This window comes from Temnothorax longispinosus, chromosome 5 (assembly GCF_030848805.1).
Source record: "Temnothorax longispinosus isolate EJ_2023e chromosome 5, Tlon_JGU_v1, whole genome shotgun sequence".
NCBI lineage: Eukaryota > Metazoa > Arthropoda > Insecta > Hymenoptera > Formicidae > Temnothorax > Temnothorax longispinosus.
In genome coordinates, this window is record NC_092362.1 from 2,802,312 (window position 1) to 2,824,880 (window position 22,569).

Consider the following 22,569-nt stretch of genomic DNA (forward strand, 5'->3'; position numbering starts at 1 on the left):
ATAACGTTATGAACGTTGCTCATGAATTTTCTGTTTGCAGATTAGGGCACATGAGCATAAATCAAGCGGCGATCCACTACAATCTACCGTATTCGTCACTGTACGGGCGCTTCAAGAGAGGCAAATACGAGGAACCCGTCGTCGGCGACCTCTCGCAGGATGGCACCAGTCCGCATTTCCATCAAAGCCCCAACCAGAATCACTCGTCCGCCCTTCCAGATCAAATGCCTTATCCGGGCAGCTGAAACTTACCTCTTTACTAGAGTATTAAGTTAGCTTAAGCTCCGAACTTTTCGATTCGCGGCAGCTCCTCAAACAACTCTTTAAGCAAACACGCGCGGGCGGGATTCTAAAAGATTAGATACCGATCGGAGAGATAATGTCATTGCAAAAACGCAGGTAGCGAAGGACGAAGATTTACCCGCAGTATTAAAAGTGGATCGCCGTAAGCAAGCATTATGTACATTGTATGATTTTTATGTCGGAACAACAAACGTAGATTATACTAATTTATAAGAATTATTTATAAAAAAGCACACTGTACAGAGACCGAGGGGGGTGCCCCAACGAAAACTACTTTTAGCATGTAAGTCATTATGAAGGTGAGGATAGATATTACGAACAACAGGGCGACAGTATCCTGTTATGCGAAATCGTGCAAAAAAGTGATGCTATTTGTTATTACGATCAACAACAAAAGGTTGTAGTAATTTCTTGAAGGTACCTTCAAAGTCTAACGTTTAACACAATTTTAACACAATCTTACGTTTTACATCATTACCAAATGATACATTAGAACTCACATAGTAAATTATCGAAATGAAGAGTGTTTCTTGCATGATAATTTCACATAACGAGGATACACTCGTGAGCATGTGTCAAGGGGAGAGACGGGAGAGAGCGTATATATAATTTAGTGCTATCGACAAAATTGGAATACGTAACGAGAAAAGCAATTTGTTATAATACACGAATGGCTGAAACGATATTAAGGGCAAAATTTAAAGAATTTACGATTTTATTCTTTTAACGCCTTGTCCCCGTGTTTTATTTTGCGCGAAATTAGCAAGCGCATTTTATTTCTTTATATTGGATAAAATTAATTAAGTGCGAATTGATACTCAGAAATTAAAACAACTCATGTTTGTTTGCAGAACGGCTGTTCTAGTATTACAACATGAAGGGTTTTACGATAACTTATGTGCTAATAATTTAAAACATATTCCATATAACGGACTGATAATGATTAGGGTCTTTATTAATTTTTGCGTTATTGATTTTTTGTTTTATTTGTTCTGTTAACGAAAAGAGGGATTTCAAAAAAAAGATAAGTTTTCCGCGAAAGATGAGACGGTAAATATTTACGGAATAGGTAGATATGGCTTTTAACGGTTTCTTAGGAAAATTTAAGATTCCCTCTCAGCTCAACTGCCACTCGTATAAATACGTTACACACATTATTAATTTATCATGCTCACATCAACTATATTACATACAAATATACATATAGATATATGCTACTTATAAATATATATATATATATATATATGTACAGTTTATATATATTTTAAATTAAAAAGTAATGCAATCAAAGAAGCGTTCGATTTGTACAAGTCTCTAATAGTCTTTCCCTTTTTTCATTTTCTATATTAAGTAGATAAATCAGCTCTATATAACTAAAGATTTTAAGCAGCAGTTGTGTAAAAATAAAAACATTTCTAACACAGCTTATGAAAGATTACATGTTTATTATAGGATAGTGCTACACAATTTTGAATATTAAGTATATATTTCAGAATGAATGCATTTTACAGTATTTTAATCAGAAAATATGCGCTCGTTTCATATATCGTTTTTATCAAAAAATTCCATACCTAGCTATGTCGGCAAAGCAAATATTTTCATACTATTATCAATAATGTTGATATTTAAGTTCGTTTCTTTTTCTTTTGCTTTTCTTTTTCTTTTTCTTCTTTCTTTTTTTGAATTATAAATTTCCATCGTGTACCTTCTGGATAAGACCACCGTGCAATGCATTTGTTCTTAAGTTGAGTTGAAAATCCAGGACGTTGAGGCAGTAGGTAATGAGCGTTTCTAATGAATACAGGATCCACAAAGTATCCGTGCTGATGACTGACAAATTCTATCATACCATCGGTGTCCGTGTCCGTGCGTGCACCTAAGCAAATATGGTTCCATATTTGGAGATGTTGAATCATTTCGCCCAAGCCCACTCCACCAGCATGACCCCATACCGGTTCTATAAGTAAAACAAAAAAAATTGTTTTATTTTGTTCAGCGAAAATCGACTCCACAAGATAATCACTCTCTAAAATAATTAAAATGTAATAGAAGTAATTGTCATTGGTCGCAAACTTACTATTATGCTTCCTCGCCATAAAATATACAGCCAGAGCTTCGTTAACCCCGCCGAGCCTTCCTACATTAATACTCCAGAAATCGGTATCGCCAATTTTCAAGAATTGCTTGAACATGACGCGGTTTGCGCACGTTTTACCGCAGGTCACTTTCACCTTAAGCGTTCTTAACTCATTTAGTATTGTGGTATGTTCTAGGGCATCGTCGGCAGACGTCGGATCTTCTATGCAATAGGGACGAGTTTTCTTGATACCTTTCACAACAGTTATCGCCTTGTTTGCGCTTTCGCAGATTTGACTCGCGTCCACCATCAATCTCACTTTACGGCCTACCACGCTGCGTATCACGTTACACCTATACTCGCTCTCGGGGACTTGGGGACCCACGATAGTCTTGAAACTCGTAAAGTCGAGTTTCTTGAATTTGCTGCAGGCACTTCTAACTTGTTGTTTGCGCAAAGTATACCGTCCAACATCAGACGTATACGTCGGATACCCTTCGCTTCGTAGGGTCTTCTCCTTTTTCTCTTTATCCTGATTCTCCTTGAGCATTTGTATCGCTTCCTCCTTGGTCACCACGTCTGTACTGCACATGTAAAAAATGTCCAAAATTTAATATAATATAATTAATGTAAAATATTAATATAGTTGGATATATTTTTCAAGTTTATTCGAAGCCACGAACGTCGGGCGAAAGGTTTTCGCTCACATGTATCTAAAATCCACCGTGGAAACAAGCTGTTCGGGGGTCATGTCCGCAAGCAGCTTCCAAACAGGTTTACCCTCGATACGTGCCCACAGGTCCCACAATGCGTTCACGATTGCTGCCGTAGCTAGGTGTACCACACCGCATTCCGGTCCTAGCTGAAATATCGAAATTACACCCTTTGAGTTATATAACAGTTTAATTAGTATAATTGATAGTCGCACATCATTCCTTTCGTTACCCATCGTAATTCCACATCGGTCGTTAACTCCCTCCAAAACTTTGCAAAATCCGAATAGATCTCCTCGGTCGTTCGATTCTTCACTCGGAGTTCGAAAATGAGCTTGCACGTTTGCACCACTGTAAAATTTATTATTAATAATGGAAAACAAGAAAAAGAGAGAGAGTGTCAGCGTTAATATATACTTACCAAATTCATTTCCTCTTCCCAGAGTGGCTGCAATGCCATATCCTTTATATTCCGTGGTGTCTGTGTCGAGTATTACGTACGTGCAAGAATGGTCGACGCGATCAAGCTATGATATTACAAATAAAAGTTGATTACGTTAACTGTACGCTTAACGATCTGGAGATATAGAAAGCGGATTATGTGCGCGAATAAAGTCTATTTTATTAACAGCCAAAATGAGAATTTAAATCGCCAGTGAATAATGAAAAAATCAGCTTAGGTATCGTTTATTCGACCCAACTGGCTAACTTTATTTAAACAACGTTATTATACGTTTCGATCGTAGATTTCGGTCCTTTTCAAGCGTCTGGATACAAATTATTAATTATTTAGGTATAATGCCCAAACTACGCCATATCTAAAAAATAATTTGTGCATTGAGATACAAGGAATTAAATAAAAATAAAAATGTACATTGAAACGACATATTCTTTAGTCGTTCGATCGTCGAAGGACTAAAGAATATGTCGTTCCAACGTACATTTGTATTTTTATTTAATTCCTTGGATCTCAACGCACAAATTATTATTTAGATGTCGCGTAGTTTGGGCGTTATGCCTAAATAATTAATAACTTGTATCCAGACGCTTGAAAAGAAACGAAATCTACGGTCGAAACGTAGCGTTGTTTAAATAAAGTTGGCCAGTTGGGTCGAATAAACGATACCTAATAAGCTATTTTATTAACATTAGAAAATTATGAAAATTGATATATTACAATGCATACCATTGAATCGCTTGATCCCTCATGCCGCACTGATGTCGGAAATCTTACATCGTGCACCACAATATCAGTGATTTTCCGGCTCATTTTCCTGTATCGCGCAGCAAATTACTTGCAAAACTGACGAGCAAAACTGACGATAATAATAACGTGATTCGGAATAACGTTCGCGAGAAAACGTCCTTTACCCCCCTCTCAGAATACATACCTACCACAATAAATATCGCATATTATCCTATATGAGGTAAATATCTCTGTTTATATATGTATACATAGAAGAACTTGGACCAAGAATAGTCTATAACTTATAAGCCTTATTTCGCATACTCACGATTTTTGAGTGTATCTTATGAACTATTCAAATTTATAAAACATTCCTGCTTTAAATTTTTGCGCATTATTATCAAGATTGCACTTTAATATAATTTTCATACTTCTTATCATTACTAAATGTTTATTTAAATAGACATACATAATTTGATTTGTAGTTTATTATTTAACTATTTATGATTTTGACACATGAGTTTCCGATTAACGAATTTCGAAATCGCCACGCGACGATACGCCGCGATTTGGTCGGACTCGTCTTTGTCTATTTTGCCGTTGTCTACTTATTTTATCAAAGGAGGAAGAGAAAAGGCTACAATAAATGTTGACAGGCGACAGTAAACGAATCTCGAGAAATATCTTTTATGTTGGCAATGGGCGCGTTCAGCAGACACAACTGTTGCACAACTGTTGAGTTCGTCTTATTAACACTCTGCGTTAATTAGTTGGTTCTAAAAGTAAAAGCCAATCACGTTTGACTGCTACTGAGCGGCTTGGTCTGCTGAACGCGACCAATCCTATGCGTTTGATAATATAAAATATAAAACATGATTTTTTCAAGAGAATTAAACGATAAAATAATTTTAAAATATAATTCTTGTATAAATGGCAGGCCAAAACGAGAAAGACGACACAGACAATTTACGAGAAATAACTTTATGTTGACAATGCCATGCGTTTCTTAACACAAGGCATGTGCTCTCTCGAAAAGAATTAAACAGTAAAAAATAAAAAAAATTATAGAATACTATTGCACAATAACGATCGAGGAAAAAAACGAAGCTCCGACAAGTGACACACGATACTGACCGATTCTCAGAAAGTATCTTTATATTATTGCTACGTGTCCTTTACTACTCGAAGGGAATTAGACCATAAAAAATCTTAAAATGCTCTTGCATAACGATCGTCAACGAGAAAGAGGAAATCTCCAAATTCCGACGGGCGACACTCAACGGAATCTCGAATGATATAATCTTTACATTTACAATGCCATGCGCTTGTGAATGCAGGAAATGCTTTCTCGAAAAGAGTTAGACGAAAAAATGATTTGCGTTATTGTTGCATAATGGTAAACCAGAAAGAGGAAGCTCTAAATGCCGACGCGCGACACTGAACTAATATTCAAAAATATTATACATATAGACAAGGTTTGTTTTATATCTATAAACTAATACATGCCTCTTGGTTAATTAAATAATTTATTTCGCAAAATAATGTAGATATATTTCGTTTTATTTGAAAAGAACACCGAACGAATGCATAATATATTTCTCACTATTACTAAATAATTATAATATTGTGTTATTAATAAAATTTATTTATTAAAATACACGGTAGTATCTCATGCACAGCGATATGTATATGTATCTAAAAACTTCATGACATTTTGTTGGCCTAGCCAGAATAATAAAAAAAGAAACTACCTATTAGATATAAACAGATTCAAAATCAAACAGTCAGAATAAGCTGCTATTAATAAGTTATAAGAAGAAATTTACTGACGAGATTTTAATAATTTGTATCATTTTGAATAGCATCCGTTTTCTACTGATTTTTATGTAATTTCGAAGAATAATCTATAAGTACCTGTTTATTTTATTTGGTAATAACATATCTGTACTGTATTTTAGTAAGAATTTAAACACACTTACTCTCAAATCGGTTGTACTTTGTTGAACTGACACTTATGCCGATAGTATAGATAAGTTTCTATGGTTTTGAATCAAATTCGATAGAAATATTCACATATATACTCCCTTTTCGCTGAGTGACACATGTGGATGACTTTTCTTCCACTGGTTAATCAAATAGGGGCTAATATTGTGGAGTTCGAGAACCAACTTTTGCAATTTAGAACATTGCTCGAGAATAATGGAAACATTATCAGGTGTTACAAATTTTACGTTTCTTAGATGTAAACGTTTCAAGTTTTTGCACTCCGCCAGTAATTTCAAATTGCGATCAGTGAGGACAATATTATTCAAATATATTTTTTCCAGCAGTAGACAGGAAAAAAGCAATCTGCTTAAGCTATCATCAAGGTGTACTCCCCGTTCTTGTCTGTAACAAGAACCATATAATTATTACAGAACTTCAATCACAAGAATAAAATCAAAGTAACTTTTTCAAGAATCTTGCAAGAGAAACAAATTTTAATAAAGAATACATAATATACATTTTGAAAGAAAATGTAGCACATACATTTTATCAAGATTTGCTATTCGTAAATTCTTACAGTCAGCAAGGGCATTAATACACTTCGATGTAATATAAGCTGTTTTATATAAATCTATTTTTTGCAAGTCCCGACACGAATTTCCTAACTCTATTGCAACGGTGTCGACTGGGCACTCCTCCCTACTGTAACTCCCCGTAAGTAAACAGCTGGACAAATATAATTCACGCATTCCTTTATTTTTTTGCAGTATTTTGCAAAGACATTGAACTTCTATTTCTGTTGTTTCAAGTTTCAATATTTCCAGGCTCTCTAGATTTTCGAGACATGAAAATCCTTCATTATAAAAATATCCTTTAATATCCATATTAAATATCAGAACCAACTCTAAAAAAATATATATTGGTCATACATGCAACTTAACAATAATTTTGATATTTGTATAATCTTTATATATATCTTTATATATATATGTGTATATATATATATATATATATATATATATATATATATATATATATATACCTTTCAAATTTTTGCATATCTCTGAAATTTTGAATAGGACATCATTGTTGACATCTCTGCATTCAGTGAATCGTAAGCACGTTAAATGCCTGCCGCAATTCTCAAGAAATTGCACGAAATGCGAAGAAGAAAAGTCACATAATGCAAGATCTAATTGTTGCAAATATTTACATCTAGGTGTAAAGTAGCAAAGTATATCATAAAAATAAACACAACAACAGATATTTCGCATGTTCAAACGTGTATATAGTAGAGGGTCCCGTGTTAAATCATAGAAGCGCTTATTTACTTGGTTCATGAGGCATAACGTCTTCAAGTCTAAGTGCTTTAATATTTCTAGAATTACTTCATCCTGCAAAAGATAAAACACAAAACTTTAGTACATGAGATAACATTGAAATAAATATCATTATGAGAAATAGACTTCTTAGAATACTTTACAGAAAGCGCAGAAAAACTGTCAGGTGATAGCTCTTTGGATTCATCAATACGATTCATATAATCAGGGATTACCTTCCTAAGAAGTACAGATGTCTTTTCATTCCCGAAATTATTCTTATGAAAACTGTTTTCTATATCGCTGCAAATAATGTCGGAACAAACTTATTTTTATTATTAACAGAATAAAGAAAGATTGAATATTCCCAGATAGCAAAACGTCAGTTATATTTACGAAATATGTGCGTAAATTCGTGACAAATGTTTTGTACAAACAACATGTAAAGCTGCGTCTGTAAATGCTCAGCAACAGTATTGAATTTGTTTCAAGCAATGGTCTATTCATTATTTGTTACATTTTGGTATCAACAGTTTACGCCCGAAAGCTCCATTGGCTATATAGTTTAAATATTATATATTGATGGAAAGACACATTTTTGCTGCAAAGCACCATAAATATAAATTTTATAGAGCTTCGATTTTATTTATGTTTACGCAATGTTTGTGGCAACAATACATAACTGTTTTTAGCAATAATTTGCACACTCACGTTTTGCTACCTACTTAATGTTGACAAATGTAATACCTTTTACAAATAATACAGTGTTCAGGAAAATTCTTTTGAAGACGGTCAATATCCAAATGTGCATTTTCGTAATTTGCTGTTAGATTATGGACATCCTCATGGTGAGAATACATGCAGTTAAGTCTTTTTAATAGATCAGTTAAACTCTCTTCAGGATTTCTGGGAAGGATCAATTCTGACGTTCCGATAAGCATCACAGCGTCCAGCTTTGTGTAGTCTAATATACTGTGCTTAAATTCTAGTTTGAGTATGTTGGTTTTAAAGTTACACAGCTGTAAGGGTGGAGAAAATAGTCTTGATATCGGAGGCACAATCTGAGGCAATCCATCCCACAATAAAATCCACCGATCATTTGAAGAATCTTGAGCCCAAATTTTAATTACGTTTCCAGGATTATATACTTCGTATATAGAGACTCTGATTGGATATACAGCTTCATGAAACTCGATTTCTATAAAATAGAAAGTATAATTATGATTTCTTCCCAATGAAAACGTTTCTTCTTTAATAACATTTTATTTATCAATTAAAATATTACATACCCATATGATTGATGTGTTTGATATCTTGTTCATACCATGGTATACTCCTACTAGGTAGCAAAATTTTGCATTATGTGAAGATAATGAGATATCAAAATCATAAGTTCTCTGTATTAAAATATTGAAATGTCAAAATGTGTCAAATACTACAAAATCTTGTAGCATAATGTTAAACTATGATTACTTTTACAGGACAATAATCCCGTGAAATATACACATACCATAATGAATGTTTTTGAAAAATCTCCATATTTTGGAAATTTGGTAGGTCCCCCTTTTATGTAATTTAAAGTATCAAGTGTGGCGAAATTTTTGATACAATCATCTTTACAATGCTTCACAAATTGATAGATAAAGTCAACAGGATTTTCCTCTCCTGTTGAGACCCTGCCGATATAGGGATATGCATATGGACTCAAACTCTCACTCTCAAATGGATAATGGAATGTCATATTCTTTCTCTGAAAGCAGATAAAAGATATAAAGTTTATAATCCTTGCCCTTTTTGGCATAAAAACGCTAAAATGCTGCATTATAATACTTTACATTTATTATAATTATATAATTAAATATATCTATTATAATTATATAATATATATAATCTTTAAATATTATATAGTATAAATTTGTCTTGCTTGCTTTTGCATTATCAGTATTGACATTCAAAAATAGCACACTTTTGTCCGTTTATTAAAATACAGCATACAAACTCTATTTAGCCGAACGATAATTAGCGCGTCTAATGCAATCAAAATTAATTTTATCAAATAACCGTAATTAACCATTTTCAATAATGCTTCTTGAGATTAGTGAATCAGTTTTGTATATTTTTATTTCTATTGAGAAGGAAGTAAAGATAATTTCGATTTATATTGATACTGGATTTAAGAAAGTAACTTTAATTGGGCATTAAAAAAATAAATCTATTTATTTAACAAAAATATGAGAAATATCCATAGGTACGAATAATGTTTTAAAAAATTTTATAAATTGGAAAAGATTTATGTTACATACTTCAATAATATGCAAGGTGTCTGATATATATTGTAGCACCTTATTAATATCAGATTCCTTAGATTAATTTGAAATAAAAATATTAAATAAGTACGCTGAAGCTCTTATAATTATTGTTTATTTACATCGCCTGAAAAAGACGTTCAATTTATAATTGTTAACCGGTTATTGTAATAAATATTATCACATGTTTCAGTGGTCAAATTGGTACGCGACACCCTTCACGCCGGAATGTAGGAGGTTCCAGGTTCGAATCCTGGCTGAGGTAATATTTTTCGCAATAATTTCTTTATTTAATGATTAAATTGAATCGATTTAATTGCGGGGAGGGAAGAGATTTTGCTCCAACAGAACTGTGTTATAAGTCTGACAAATCTAGTCGGCGCGCAGTTTACTTATGTTGGAAAAGTTATGTGTATACACGAAAAAAAATATATGTATATAATATATAATATATTATATAATAATTTGGCTACCAAGATCCAGCTCGGACCGATAAATGGTGATTTTAGTTTAATCTATTTGATTGTATATCATATAACGGTCGTATAATTCTCATATTATTTCTTATAATTATTATTAAGTTGAAATAATTCTTAATGCAACATTTATCCTTGTTCATCGACTGTTAAACAAGGATAAATGATGCATTCTGCGCATCATGGGTAAAACGGAAAATACCCTTAGGGTACTATGCAGTGATCTGAGTGTTTCACGTGATTGGTCGTGACTTTAATTTAGTAGTGATATATTATTACGCGTGATTTGTATATGACCGGTATTCATAGTCGGTTCTTATATTTAAGACCGTCTTAAGTACAATCTTGAGACGTCATGAACCAATCACAGAGCCGTATTAGCATCTTAAGACATTACTTAAGACGGTCTTGAAATATAAGAACCGACTATGAATACCGGCCTATATGTGTTAGTATAAAAAATATTCAATGAGATTCTCCATTCTTGGAAGCAAATATGACTGCGAAATGAGCAATCTAGTGGTATATAGAAGTATGTGGAAGAAACTAAGCCACTAGTGCATATGCGCACTGTCTGTGTTAGTATGCCACGTGCTCTAGCAATAAGTATATAGCACAAGCAGTCTGTTTCGTGAAAAAAAAAATTGAGGTTAGATAATAATGTGCTAGTGTTTGAAAATATGAACTAATTTGTAAAAACATATGTATATCATTATTAAATAATTAAATATTTTAAAGAAAAAATAGTTTATAAAATATGGAAACATTTTTTTTCTAAATCTGATATATCGTGAGCACGTGCTTCGTGTTCTTTTTTTTTACCACGTTATTAACAAAGAAGAAACAAAAGAAATTGCAAAAATTGCTCATGTTTGCTGCACTTACGTTTTCTAAGTGACTAATATTTTCAAGAATGTATATTTTTTATGTTATTTATAATATACTTTCTATCTTACATATCGATACGCATAATAGTGATTAAGTCGAACATATACATATGAATACAGCGAATAAAGGAAATTAACGGATATTTGAAGAAAGCTAAATTAAAGATTAATCGGCAGAGCTAATCGATTGTTATACTCACTGTTATGCGAAGTAGATTTAATTAATTTTTCCGTATAAAATGAAAAATCAAGAAGGAGAGAACATGTGGAAACACGCAGTCGGTGAGCACCACAGATACTAGACTGCGAACAGTATGAGTTTCTTTCAGAGTAACGATCATGTAACTAGATCCTTAGGGCGGAAAGGTAAACAGGGAAAGTTTTCGCCATTAAGTTCAATAATGTGAAACTTTTCACTTTTCACGTTTTCGCGCTAGGGAAAAGGATACATGATCGATCTCTTGGACCGCTAACTCGACCAATCAGGATTGAGGCAAAGTGGATGGAATATCGATGGCCATTATTTGTACGATGGCATTTCATGTACGTGTACCCTATGTTCCATTGGCATATTAGACGCAAAAGTTTCTTCTCACGAGGCAATTCATCAAATGGCTGAATTTATTAATTCAATGAATCTCATGCGCGAGAGCTTTATTATATCGCTTGATCCATCACGAAAATTTAAATCCAAAACGATTTAAATCGTGATATAAGATTTATTCTCAACTAACAATAAGTATCGATAATAAAAACTTAACAAATGCCTATAAATTCAACAATATACAATAATTTATACCTTCAATCATTTATTGACGATTATAAATAATGTCATGTTTTTTAGATATTTTAAAATGTTAGTTTTTGAGAAAATTTATATAACTTAATTCCATAAATTATGTCACAGTAAAAATTTTATCGTGTTATCACATATATATATTTTATATATACATTATACAACGCGAAGCACTTGAAGCCCACGTACTTACGTTGAGATGTGACATGCAACATTGTGATATTTCAACTGTAATTAATTAAAGATAAACAAAACATGAGTGACGATTTTCCTTCTCAGGAGACTGTTTGCTACCAAAAGTAGGTAATGACTGACGACAATTAATTGACTGATGATTGACCGACGTAAGAAAATCGCGTGATTTTTTATACTCGAAATGAACAAAAAATATACCAGAAACTTTGAACCTTTGGCAACAGCGAGAGGAAACGATAGATCTATTGGCTTCTCGGAATTGTTATGACTGTAAGAACTTTTTAAATCGACCCTACTGACTATAATTTTTTTTATTATGACAGTACGATCATTGTATAGTTTTGGTCAAAGTAAGTTCGATTAAAAAGTCTTTACTGTTAATTATTCACTGGCGAAGTAAATGTTATTATTTGGTTTGTGGTTTGTTATCTTATCTTGATTACGTTTGAAATCAACACGCGTTTAAATCATCGATTGCCGAAGAAGTCCCGAGAACAGCTATCAAGTTTCGTTATGATAAACGCGTTGAGAAGAAAATCCATAAAAGGTTGCAACGTCTGCTGTGAATGCATTGCTAAATAGTTAATATTTCTCTCGGTGAAATATGTTGTATAAAATTTGCAGTTGCCGAAAGAAGTTAAATAATTAGATCCTAGATCTATATGAACTTTCATAGATCTTTTACTATAGAACTTTTATAACTCACAACTATTTTCGCTGATGGTGCTATTGACTTCAAAATATTAGAAAATTTTATTTTAAAGTTTTGCGCACTTTTATCGTAATAATTATTACGGTATTACTTAATTATAATTAACAAGTATCGACTTTCTTATTTATGCAATAACTGTTAATTGCATCTCTAAAATATGCTAGCGGAAAGATAAACGAACGAATAGATTCGATGAATGATACATCATAAACTTTCTTCATTATGTATATAGGATACATTACATTCTCGCTTTATCTGACTGCTCCAACATTGCATTTCAACAATATTGTTATTGTTTGGAAATAAATTTGCAAAGCTTTTATTGCTCACAATTTGGTCTTATTGTGTACACACACATTCCCGAAACAGTATCTTTGTTTGATTACAAACTATCTTCATCTGATTTTTTAGTAGTGACAATGTCCGAATAATTTGCGTCAGTATTTTTGTGTAAAAAAATATGACGATTATATTACCAGTATATCTGAAAAATGTTAGAAAATGAAACAATTGTTTAAAGGTATCCTGTATATCATATAGCATCTATTTGCTTCGGCTGTATGGAATGTTAATGTGTAATATAATATAATCTGCGTAATACATACATACAGGTAAGATAATTGGCCTGTTCGTTTTCGCTGCACTTCTGAACTAGGGCAATAAGTTAGAATGAAAAAAAGTATATTTGTTTCATTCTAACTTATTGCACTAGTTCAGAAGTGCAGCGAAAACGAACAGGCCAAATATTTTTTGCACATATATGTATGTGCATGTAATCGCGGAGACAGAAAAGTGATGACGTCTTCAGTTTAATCTTAGCCGCGAACTTAAAATCTTTTAAACTATTGAAATTTTTAATATATACTTCCCTAATCTCGGGTACTCGCGGTTGCGACTAATTAATACTAATAAATTAAACAATAAATTAACTAAACTAATAAATAAACTAATGAATACGGGTAGGTAGGAATATATGACGCGTTTGGTAAATAAGATATGGATAGGTAGAAATATGAATAGGTAGGTCAAATACATTGTCAGAGAAGTGCGGGTGGGAGAGACTAGAAACACGGAAGAATTATAATTTGAAAATATAATGTGTTAATTATACATGTATACATATAGATTATGTATGTCAAAAATTTGAATTATAAATCTTGAATATATATAGTTATACGTAATATTATATAATATTATATTATTTAATTGTCTTATTACTAATTATATGTAATAACTTTTTTATTTATTATATAATGTGTAGTTCTAAAGTATATTAAAAATATGTGTGTATGTGTATAATGACTTAATTATATGTAATATCAATTATAATGAAATTATTTCTCACTATTACTAAATAATTATAATATTGTGTTATTAATAAAATTTGTTTATTAAAATACACGGTAGTATCTCATGCACAGCGATATGTATATGTATCTAAAGCTTCATGATATTTTGTTGGCCTAGCCAGAATAATCAAAAAAGAAACTACCTATTAGATATAAACAGATTCAATCAAACAGTCAGAATAAGCTGCTATTAATAAGTTATAAGAAGAAATTTACTGACGAGATTTTAATAATTTGTATCATTTTGAATAGCATCCGTTTTCTACTGGTTTTTATGTAATTTCGAAGAATAATCTATAAGTCCCTGTATTATTTATTTTATTTGGTAATAACATATCTGTACTGTATTTTAGTAAGAATTTAAACACACTTAATATTCACATATATACTCCCTTTGCCCGGGAATAACACATGTGGATGTCTTTTCTTCCACTGGTTAATCAAATAGGGGCTAATATTGTGGAGTTTGAGGACCAACTGTTGCAATTTAGAACATTGCTCGAGAATAATGGAAACATTATCAGGTGTTACAAATTCTACGTATTTTATATGTAAACGTTTCAAGTTTTTGCACTCCGCCAGTAATTTCAAATTGCGATCAGTGAAGACAATATGATTCAAATATATTTCTTCCAGCAGTTGACAGGAGGAAAGCAATCTGCTTAAGCTATCATCAATAAGGTGTACTCTCGGGTAATCCATTCTGTAACAAGAACCATATAATTATTACAGAACTTTAATCACAAGAATAAAATCAAAGTAACTTTTTCAAGAATCTTGCAAGAGAAACAAATTTTAATAAAGAATACGTAATATACATTTTGAAAGAAAATGTAGCACATACATTGTATCAAGATTTGCTATTCGTAAATTCTTACAGTCAGCAAGGACATTAATACACTTCGATGTAATATAATCTGTTTTATATAAATGTATTTTTTGCAAGTCCCGACACGAATTTCGCAACTCTATTGCAACGGTGTCGATTGGGCACTCCTCCTTACTGTAACTCTCCCTAAGTAAACAGCTGGACAAATATAATTCACGCATTCCTTTATTTTTTTGCAGTATTTTGCAAAGACATTGAACTTCTATTTTTATTGTTTTAAGTGCCAATTTTTCCAGGTTCTCTAGATTTTCGAGACATGAAAATCCTTCATTATAAAAATGTCCATTACCTGACTTAATTATCAGAACCAACTCTAAAAAAATATATATTGGTCATACGTGCAACTTAACAATAATTTTGATATTTGTATAATCTTTATATATATCTTTATATATATATATATATATATATATATATATATATATATATATATATATACCTTTTAAATTCTTGCATATCTCTGAAATTTTGAATAAGACATCATTGTCGACAGATCTGCATTCAGTGAATCGTAAGTGCGTTAAATGCCTGCCGCAATTCTCCAGAAATTGCACGAAATGCGAAGAAGAAAAGTAACATATTGCAAGATCTAATTGTTGCAAATATTCACATCTAGGTGTAAAGTAGCAAAGTATATCATAAAAATAAATACGACAAGAGATATTTTGCATGTTCAAACGTGTATATAGTAGAGGGTCCCGTGTTAAATTATTGAAGCGCTTATTTACTTGGTTCAAGAGGCATAACGTCTTCAAGTCTAAGTGCTTTAATATTTCTAGAATTACTTCATCCTGCAAAAGATAAAACACAAAACTTTAGTACATGAGATAACATTGAAATAAATATCATTATGAGAAATAGACTTCTTAGAATACTTTACAGAAAGCGCAGAAAAACTGTCAGGTGATAGCTCTTTGGATTCATCAATACGATTCATATAATCAGGGATTACCTTCCTAAGAAGTACAGATGTCTTTTCATTCCCGAAATTATTCTTATGAAAACTGTTTTCTATATCGCTGCAAATAATGTCGGAACAAACTTATTTTTATTATTAACAGAATAAAGAAAGATTGAATATTCCCAGATAGCAAAACGTCAGTTATATTTACGAAATATGTGCGTAAATTCGTGACAAATGTTTTGTACAAACAACATGTAAAGCTGCGTCTGTAAATGCTCAGCAACAGTATTGAATTTGTTTCAAGCAATGGTTTATTCATTATTTGTTACATTTTGGTAGCAACAGTTTACGCCCAGAAGCTCCATTGGCTATATAGTTTAAATATTATATATTGATGGAAAGACACATTTTTGCTGCAAAGCACCATAAATATGAATTTTATAGAGCTTCGATTTTATTCATGTTTACGCAATGTTTGTGGCAACAATACATAACTGTTTTTAGCAATGATTTGCACTCTCACGTTTTGCTACCTACTTAATGTTGACAAATGTAATACCTTTTACAAATAATACAGTGTTCAGGAAAATTCTTTTGAAGACGGTCAATATCTAAATGTGCATTTTCGTAATTTGCTGTTAGATTATGGACATCCTCATGGTGAGAATACATGCAGTTAAGTCTTTTTAATAAATCAGTTAAACTCTCTTCAGGATTTCTGGGAAGGATCAATTCTGACGTTCCGATAAGCATCACAGCGTCGAGCTTTGTGTAGTCTAATATACTGTGCTTAAATTCTAGTTTGAGTAAGTTGGTTTTAAAGTTACACAGCTGTAAAGGTGGAGAAAATAGTCTTGATATCGGAGGCACAATCTGAGGCAATCCATCCCACAATAAAATCCACCGATTATTTGAAGAATCTTGAGCCCAAATTTTAATTACGTTTCCAGGATTATATACTTCGTATATAGAGACTCTAATTGGATATACAGCTTCATGAAACCCGATTTCTATAAAATAGAAAGTATAATTATAATTTCTTCCCAATGGAAACGTTTCTTCTTCAATAATATTTTATTTGTCAATTAAAATATTACATACCCAGATAATTGATGTGTTTGATATCTCTTTTATGGTATACATGCCATGGTATATGCTTATCAGGTAGTATGCTTGCATAAGGTGAAGATATTGAGATATCGAAATCATAAGTTTTCTGTATTAAAGTATTGAAATTTCAAAATTAATGTGTCAAATACTACAAAATCTTGTAGCATAATGTTAAACTGTGATTACTTTTACAGGACAATAATCCCGCGAAATATACGCATACCATAATGAATGTTTCTGAAAAATCTCCATATTTTGGAAAATTGGTAGGTGCTCCATATATGTAATGCCTAGTACGAAATGTGCCGAGATTTCTGAAATGACGTTTACACATGTTCACAAATTGATAGATAAAGTCAACAGGATTTTTTTCTCCTGTTGAGACCCTGCCGATATAGGGAAATTCTCTCAAACTCTCACTCTCAAATGGATAATGGAATGTCATATTCTTTCTCTGAAAGCAGATAAAAGATATGAAGGTTATAATCCTTGCCCTTTTTTGGCATAAAAACGCTAAAATGCTGCATTATAATACTTTACATTTATTATAATTATATAATTAATTATATCTATTATAATTATATAATATGTATAAATCTTTAAACATTATATAGTATAAATTTGTCTTGCTTGCTTTTGCATTATCAGTATTGACATTCAAAAGTAGCACACTTTTGTCCGTTTATTAAAATACAGCATACAAACTCTATTTAGCCGAACGGTAATTAGCGCGTCTAGTGCAATCAAAATTAATTTTATCAAATAACTGTAATTAACAATTTTCAATAATGCTTCTTGAGATTAGTGGATCAATTTTGTATATTTTTATTTTTATTGAGAAAGAAGTAAAGATAATTTCGATTTATAATTATAATTATTGTTTATTTACATCGCCTGAAAAAGTCGTTTAATTTACTGTTAACCGGTTATTGTGATAAATATTACCACATGCCTCAGTGGTCAAATTGGTACGCGACACCCTTCACGGAATGTGGGAGGTTCCAGGTTCGAATCCTGGCTAAAATAATATTTTTCGCAATAATTTCTTTATTTAATGATTAAATCGAATCGATTTAATTGCGGGGAGAGAGGAGATTTTGCTCCAACGGGAACTGTGTTAATTATAAGTCTGACAAATCTAGTCGGCGCGCAGTTTATACTTATTGGAAAAGTTATGTGTAATACACGGAAAAAAATATATGTATATATATATAATAATTTGGCTACCAAGATCCAGCTCGGACCGTTAAATGGCGATTTTAGTTTAATCTATTTGATTGTATATCATATAACGGTCGTATAATTCTCCAATTATTTCTTATAATTATTATACATATATGATAATGGAGTATTTAGAGATCCAATCAACTTGTTCAAAATTCGCTTACTCCTGCATGAAACATTGTGCAATAGAAAACAAGTTTTCAAGCATTGATTCTATTTTGAAAATAGATAATAGATCTGTTCTTTTTAGCTGAACTTCTTGTACGGCTCATCTTTCCTTTTTTCTTTTTACAATGTAGAGAAAAAAAGAGAAGATAAATTGTGCGAGAAGTTTAGCTAAAAAGAACAGGCCTATAATTGTATGTACTATATTATAAAGCCCCTTGCACAATCGTAGGCAACAGGAACAGGGAATAGAAATCATGCATAAATGCAGAATAAACAGTGACACAAACAATTAATAGACACAGAGTTTCCGTCACGTTGGAAATTCTGTGCCTATTGCCTGTTGCCAACCAATCATAGCATTAGAATTTTTTAGGTTTTAATTAACGATTTTTTTGTTATGTCCGGTTTCTATTCCTGGCAAGGGGCTTAATGCACACTTGGATATAGACTGCTCACTATGATTATTTCGCATGTGATAGAGAGAGACAAAAGTGAACCGGACCGTTATAGTTATTTTCATGTTCTTTATATATGCACATGTATACGCCTTTTAGAATATTTATAAAATGTAATTTTATAAATGTTTTAGCACAGGTATAAGGGTCACTTCGAACAACTTCGATTAATTTTAATCGACGATTTTTAACGATAAATGAGATTGGTCATTTCCAGTGGACTAATCGGCTGATTAAACTAATCGGAGATAGTTGAAATGATTTTTAATGCATCATTTATCCTTGTTGTTCATCGAATGTTAAACAAGGATAAATGATGCATCCTGCGCATCATGGGTAAAACGGAAAATACCCTTAGGCCGGTATTCATAGTCGGTTCTTATTTCAAGACCGTCTTAAGTAATGTCTTAAGATACTATTACGGCTCTGTGATTGGTTCATAACATTTTAAGATCGTATTTAAGACGGTCTTAAATATAAGAATCGATTATGATTACCGGCCTTAGGGTACTATGCAGTGATCTGAGTGTTTTACGTGATTGGCCGTGACCGAAATCAGTAGTAATATATTCTTACGCGTGATTTGTATATGTGTGAGTATAAAAAATATTCAATGACATTCTCCATTCTTGGAAGCAAATATGGCTGCGAAATGAGCAATCTAGTGGTATATAAAAGTCTGGGGAAGAAACTAAGCCACTAGTGCATATGCGCACTGTCTGTGTTGCTACTTGCCTTTGTAAATCAGGCTTTAGCAATAAGTAGAGCACAAGCAGTCTGTCTCGTGAAAAAAAAAATTGAGGTTAGATAATAATGTGCTAGTGTTTGAAAATGTGAACTAATTTGTAAAAACATATATATATATATCATTATTAAATAACTAAATATTTTAAAGAAAAAACGGTTTCTTAAAGTTTTTTAAATAAAATATGGAAACATTTCTTTTTCTAAATCTGATATATCGTGAGCACGTGCTTCATATTTTTTTTTACCACGTTAGTAACAAAAAAGAAACAAAAAAAATTGCAAAAATTGCTCATGTTTGCTGCACTTACGTTTTCTAAGTGACTAATATTTTCAAAAATATATATTTTTTATGTTATTTATAATATATTTTTTATCTTAAATATCTATATGCATAATAGCGATGAACATATATATATATGAATACAGCGAATAAAGGAAATTAACGGAAATTTGAAGAAAGCTAAATTAAAGATTAATCGGAAGAGCTAATCGATTGTTATACTCACTGTTTATGCGAAGTAGATTTAATTTATCCGTATAAAATGAAAAATCAAGAAAGAGAGAACATGTGGGAACACGCAGTCGGTGAACACCACAGATACTGGACTGCGAGCAGTATGAGTTTCTTTCAGAGTAACGATCATGTAACTAGATCTCTAGGGCGGTAAGGTAAAAAGGGAAAATTTTCGCCATTAAGTTCAATGGTGTGAAACTTTTCACTTTTCACGTTTTCGCGCTAGGGAAAAAGATATATGATCGATCCCTTGGACCGCTAACTCGACCAATCAGGATTGAGGCAAAGTGGATGGAATATCGATGGCCAATTTTTGTACGATAGCATTTTATGTTAGTACGTGTACCCTATGTTCCATTGGCATATTAGACGCTAACGCTTCTTCTCACGAGAACAATTCATCAAAAGACTGAATTTATTAATCCAATAAATCTTTCATGCGCAAGCGCTTTATATTATATTGCTTGATCCATCACGAGAATTTAAATCCAAAACGATTTAAATCGTGATATAAGATTTATTCTCAACTAACAATAAGTATCGATAATAAATATTCGGATGCTTATATGAAGAACTTTTATAACTCACAAATATTTTCGCTGATGGTGAGATTGACTTCAAAATATTAGAAGATTTTATTTTAAAGTTTTGCGCACTTTTATCGTAATAATTATTACGGTATTACTTAATTATGACTAATAAGTATCGACTTTCTTATTTATGCAATAACTGTTAATTGCATCTCTAAAATATGCTAGCGGAAAGATAAGCGAACGAATAGATTCGATGAATGATACATCATGAACTTCCTTCATTATGCTGTAGGATCCATTACATTCTCGCGTTATCTGACTGCTCCAACCTTTGCATTTCAACAATATTTATAGGCATGTAGAACACCCATATGAGCTTTGTCCAGTATCGTTTGGCGCATTTCGGAGATTCTACCTTCCCGCCGAGCGAGGTCCAATATTTCTCGGCACTCGCCGCTACCTCTTTCTCGTTGGCTAGCATTATATGCAACAATATTCTGAGACTTTTTATCGTTTAATTTAAAAGACGATAAACCGTACAAAAATACTGTAAGCAGCATTCATGCACACAAGAGAGCTCTCTAAGGTACTGTAATACAGAATATATAGCTTATATTATATGTTAGCTTCATTCATCTTAATTATAATAATATATCTGATAATATTCTATTTCGTTCAATAGCTTACGTTGAATAAAATATTAATATGGAAAAACTGATTATTTGTTTCAGCATCTATGTAATTCAAAATAATAAGTAAAAAATAAAAATGTAGTTTAGTGAATAATTTAATAATATTAATTAAAAATGGATGTGTAGATTTAAAATTAAAATATTACCTATTCCTTTATAATTATAATGTTAAATGTTCTTAGGCAGTCACAAATATGAATAATCCCGAAATTTTTAAGACAAATAACATTTTCATGTGCATTTTGTGTGCATTGTTATAGTATAATACATCTATTTTTCGAGAGTCTTCAAGCGCAACGTCTAATCGACCATATATAAGAAAAAATTTAGAGCTGGAAATACATTTGCTTTAAATATAGTGAATCGAAAATATATACATATATTGTCAATTGGCTACTTCGACGACTTCCGACTAGTTTGACGACAACCGTTCAATCGTATATACTTTGACGACTGTCGTTAAATTAATCGCAACGATAAGAAATCAGGTTTTAAAAGAACATTATAAACGAGAAAAAGGGCTACAAACTTTTTGTAGTGTTTTTCTATCATTTTTTCTACATATCATTATTCATTTATGATTGCCGAAATATACATATAAGATAAGTGTTTAATGAAAATAAAAAGTCGGTCGGCGCACGTTTCGCTTTCTCATTTTAGTAATCGAAACTGTAAAATTGTTAGTATTAATAATGACTACGTCCAATAGGGCAGATTTCAAACTAACGAGTGCTTGTTGAATCTTCTTTATATCGTTTGCAGTTGCCGAGATATAAGCGTTTAATGAAAATGATGAATAGCGAGGCGCACGATTCTTTTGGCCAGCTCGCACTTTATTGCTTTAATAAACGAAAGTATATAATTGCGAGTAATATAATTGAGTAATACCAATAGGGCAAAGTATAAAGTACAAAGTCTTTCTTTAATCATCTTTCTATCATTTACGGTTGCCGAGATATAAGCGTTTTATGAAAGACAGAAATCATTTGGCGCTCGATCTTTACGGCACTCGCGCGCTTTATCGCTTT

The 22,569-nt window shown here is 32.0% G+C and overlaps 4 protein-coding genes across 6 annotated transcripts in view; 1 reads left to right on the plus strand and 3 right to left on the minus strand.

Annotated features, from left to right (window-relative positions):
- The window catches only part of Psq (pipsqueak), a 53,049-nt gene extending 51,453 nt beyond the window's left edge, over positions 1-1,596 (plus strand). The window contains exon 9 of the mRNA XM_071777987.1: positions 41-1,596. Within this exon, the coding sequence (XP_071634088.1) occupies positions 41-245 (205 nt within the window). The 3' untranslated portion in view covers positions 246-1,596. The remainder of the gene's footprint in view (positions 1-40) is intronic.
- A 178-nt stretch (positions 1,597-1,774) lies between these two features.
- LOC139812877 (mitochondrial enolase superfamily member 1-like) lies at positions 1,775-5,745 on the minus strand. Of its 2 annotated transcripts, XM_071777990.1 has the most exons (6): positions 4,280-5,745; positions 3,515-3,620; positions 3,326-3,444; positions 3,088-3,242; positions 2,381-2,964; positions 1,775-2,260 (listed from the first exon to the last, which is right to left on the minus strand). In XM_071777990.1, the coding sequence occupies exons 1-6, from the start codon at positions 4,361-4,363 to the stop codon at positions 1,929-1,931; spliced, it is 1,380 nt and encodes a 459-aa protein (XP_071634091.1). In that variant the 5' UTR covers positions 4,364-5,745; the 3' UTR covers positions 1,775-1,928. The 2 variants fall into 2 exon arrangements, with proteins under 2 accessions (XP_071634091.1, XP_071634090.1); XM_071777989.1 differs by having other exon boundaries at positions 1,775-2,964.
- Positions 5,746-5,903: 158 nt separating this feature from the next.
- LOC139813694 (F-box/LRR-repeat protein 4-like) lies at positions 5,904-11,853 on the minus strand. Its single transcript, XM_071779350.1, has 8 exons — positions 11,454-11,853; positions 9,095-9,334; positions 8,874-8,981; positions 8,332-8,782; positions 7,749-7,887; positions 7,308-7,659; positions 6,809-7,169; positions 5,904-6,667 (listed from the first exon to the last, which is right to left on the minus strand). The coding sequence occupies exons 3-8, from the start codon at positions 8,875-8,877 to the stop codon at positions 6,349-6,351; spliced, it is 1,626 nt and encodes a 541-aa protein (XP_071635451.1). The 5' UTR covers positions 8,878-8,981; positions 9,095-9,334; positions 11,454-11,853; the 3' UTR covers positions 5,904-6,348.
- Positions 11,854-14,219: 2,366 nt separating this feature from the next.
- LOC139813137 (F-box/LRR-repeat protein 4-like) lies at positions 14,220-20,600 on the minus strand. 2 transcript variants are annotated; one of them, XM_071778478.1, is made up of 8 exons: positions 20,309-20,600; positions 17,432-17,662; positions 17,200-17,314; positions 16,658-17,108; positions 16,075-16,213; positions 15,634-15,985; positions 15,150-15,507; positions 14,220-15,008 (listed from the first exon to the last, which is right to left on the minus strand). In XM_071778478.1, exons 2-8 carry the CDS (start codon positions 17,651-17,653, stop codon positions 14,666-14,668), a joined length of 1,980 nt encoding a protein of 659 aa, XP_071634579.1. In that variant the 5' UTR covers positions 17,654-17,662; positions 20,309-20,600; the 3' UTR covers positions 14,220-14,665. The 2 variants fall into 2 exon arrangements, with proteins under 2 accessions (XP_071634579.1, XP_071634580.1); XM_071778479.1 differs by lacking the exon at positions 20,309-20,600 and having other exon boundaries at positions 17,432-17,898.
- Positions 20,601-22,569: the final 1,969 nt, after the last annotated feature.

What these genes read in the sequence shown, in the direction of transcription:
- LOC139812877 (XM_071777989.1), bottom strand. Translation starts at nt 4,363, where the DNA reads ATGAGCCGGAAAATCACTGATATTGTGGTGCACGATGTAAGATTTCCG. An exon ending in CCGATGTGGAATTACGATGG is followed by an intron (nt 3,243 to 3,325) that starts GTAACGAAAGGA and finishes TCGATATTTCAG; the next exon opens with CTAGGACCGGAATGCGGTGT. An exon ending in ACGGTGGATTTTAGATACAT is followed by an intron (nt 2,965 to 3,087) that starts GTGAGCGAAAAC and finishes TTACATGTGCAG; the next exon opens with TACAGACGTGGTGACCAAGG.
- LOC139813694 (XM_071779350.1), bottom strand. An exon ending in CACTGTATTATTTGTAAAAG is followed by an intron (nt 7,888 to 8,331) that starts GTATTACATTTG and finishes CATTATTTGCAG; the next exon opens with CGATATAGAAAACAGTTTTC. An exon ending in ACAGTTTTTCTGCGCTTTCT is followed by an intron (nt 7,660 to 7,748) that starts GTAAAGTATTCT and finishes TATCTTTTGCAG; the next exon opens with GATGAAGTAATTCTAGAAAT.
- LOC139813137 (XM_071778478.1), bottom strand. Translation starts at nt 17,653, where the DNA reads ATGACATTCCATTATCCATTTGAGAGTGAGAGTTTGAGAGAATTTCCC. An exon ending in GATATGCAAGAATTTAAAAG is followed by an intron (nt 15,508 to 15,633) that starts GTATATATATAT and finishes ATATTTTTTTAG; the next exon opens with AGTTGGTTCTGATAATTAAG. An exon ending in ATAGCAAATCTTGATACAAT is followed by an intron (nt 15,009 to 15,149) that starts GTATGTGCTACA and finishes TTCTTGTTACAG; the next exon opens with AATGGATTACCCGAGAGTAC.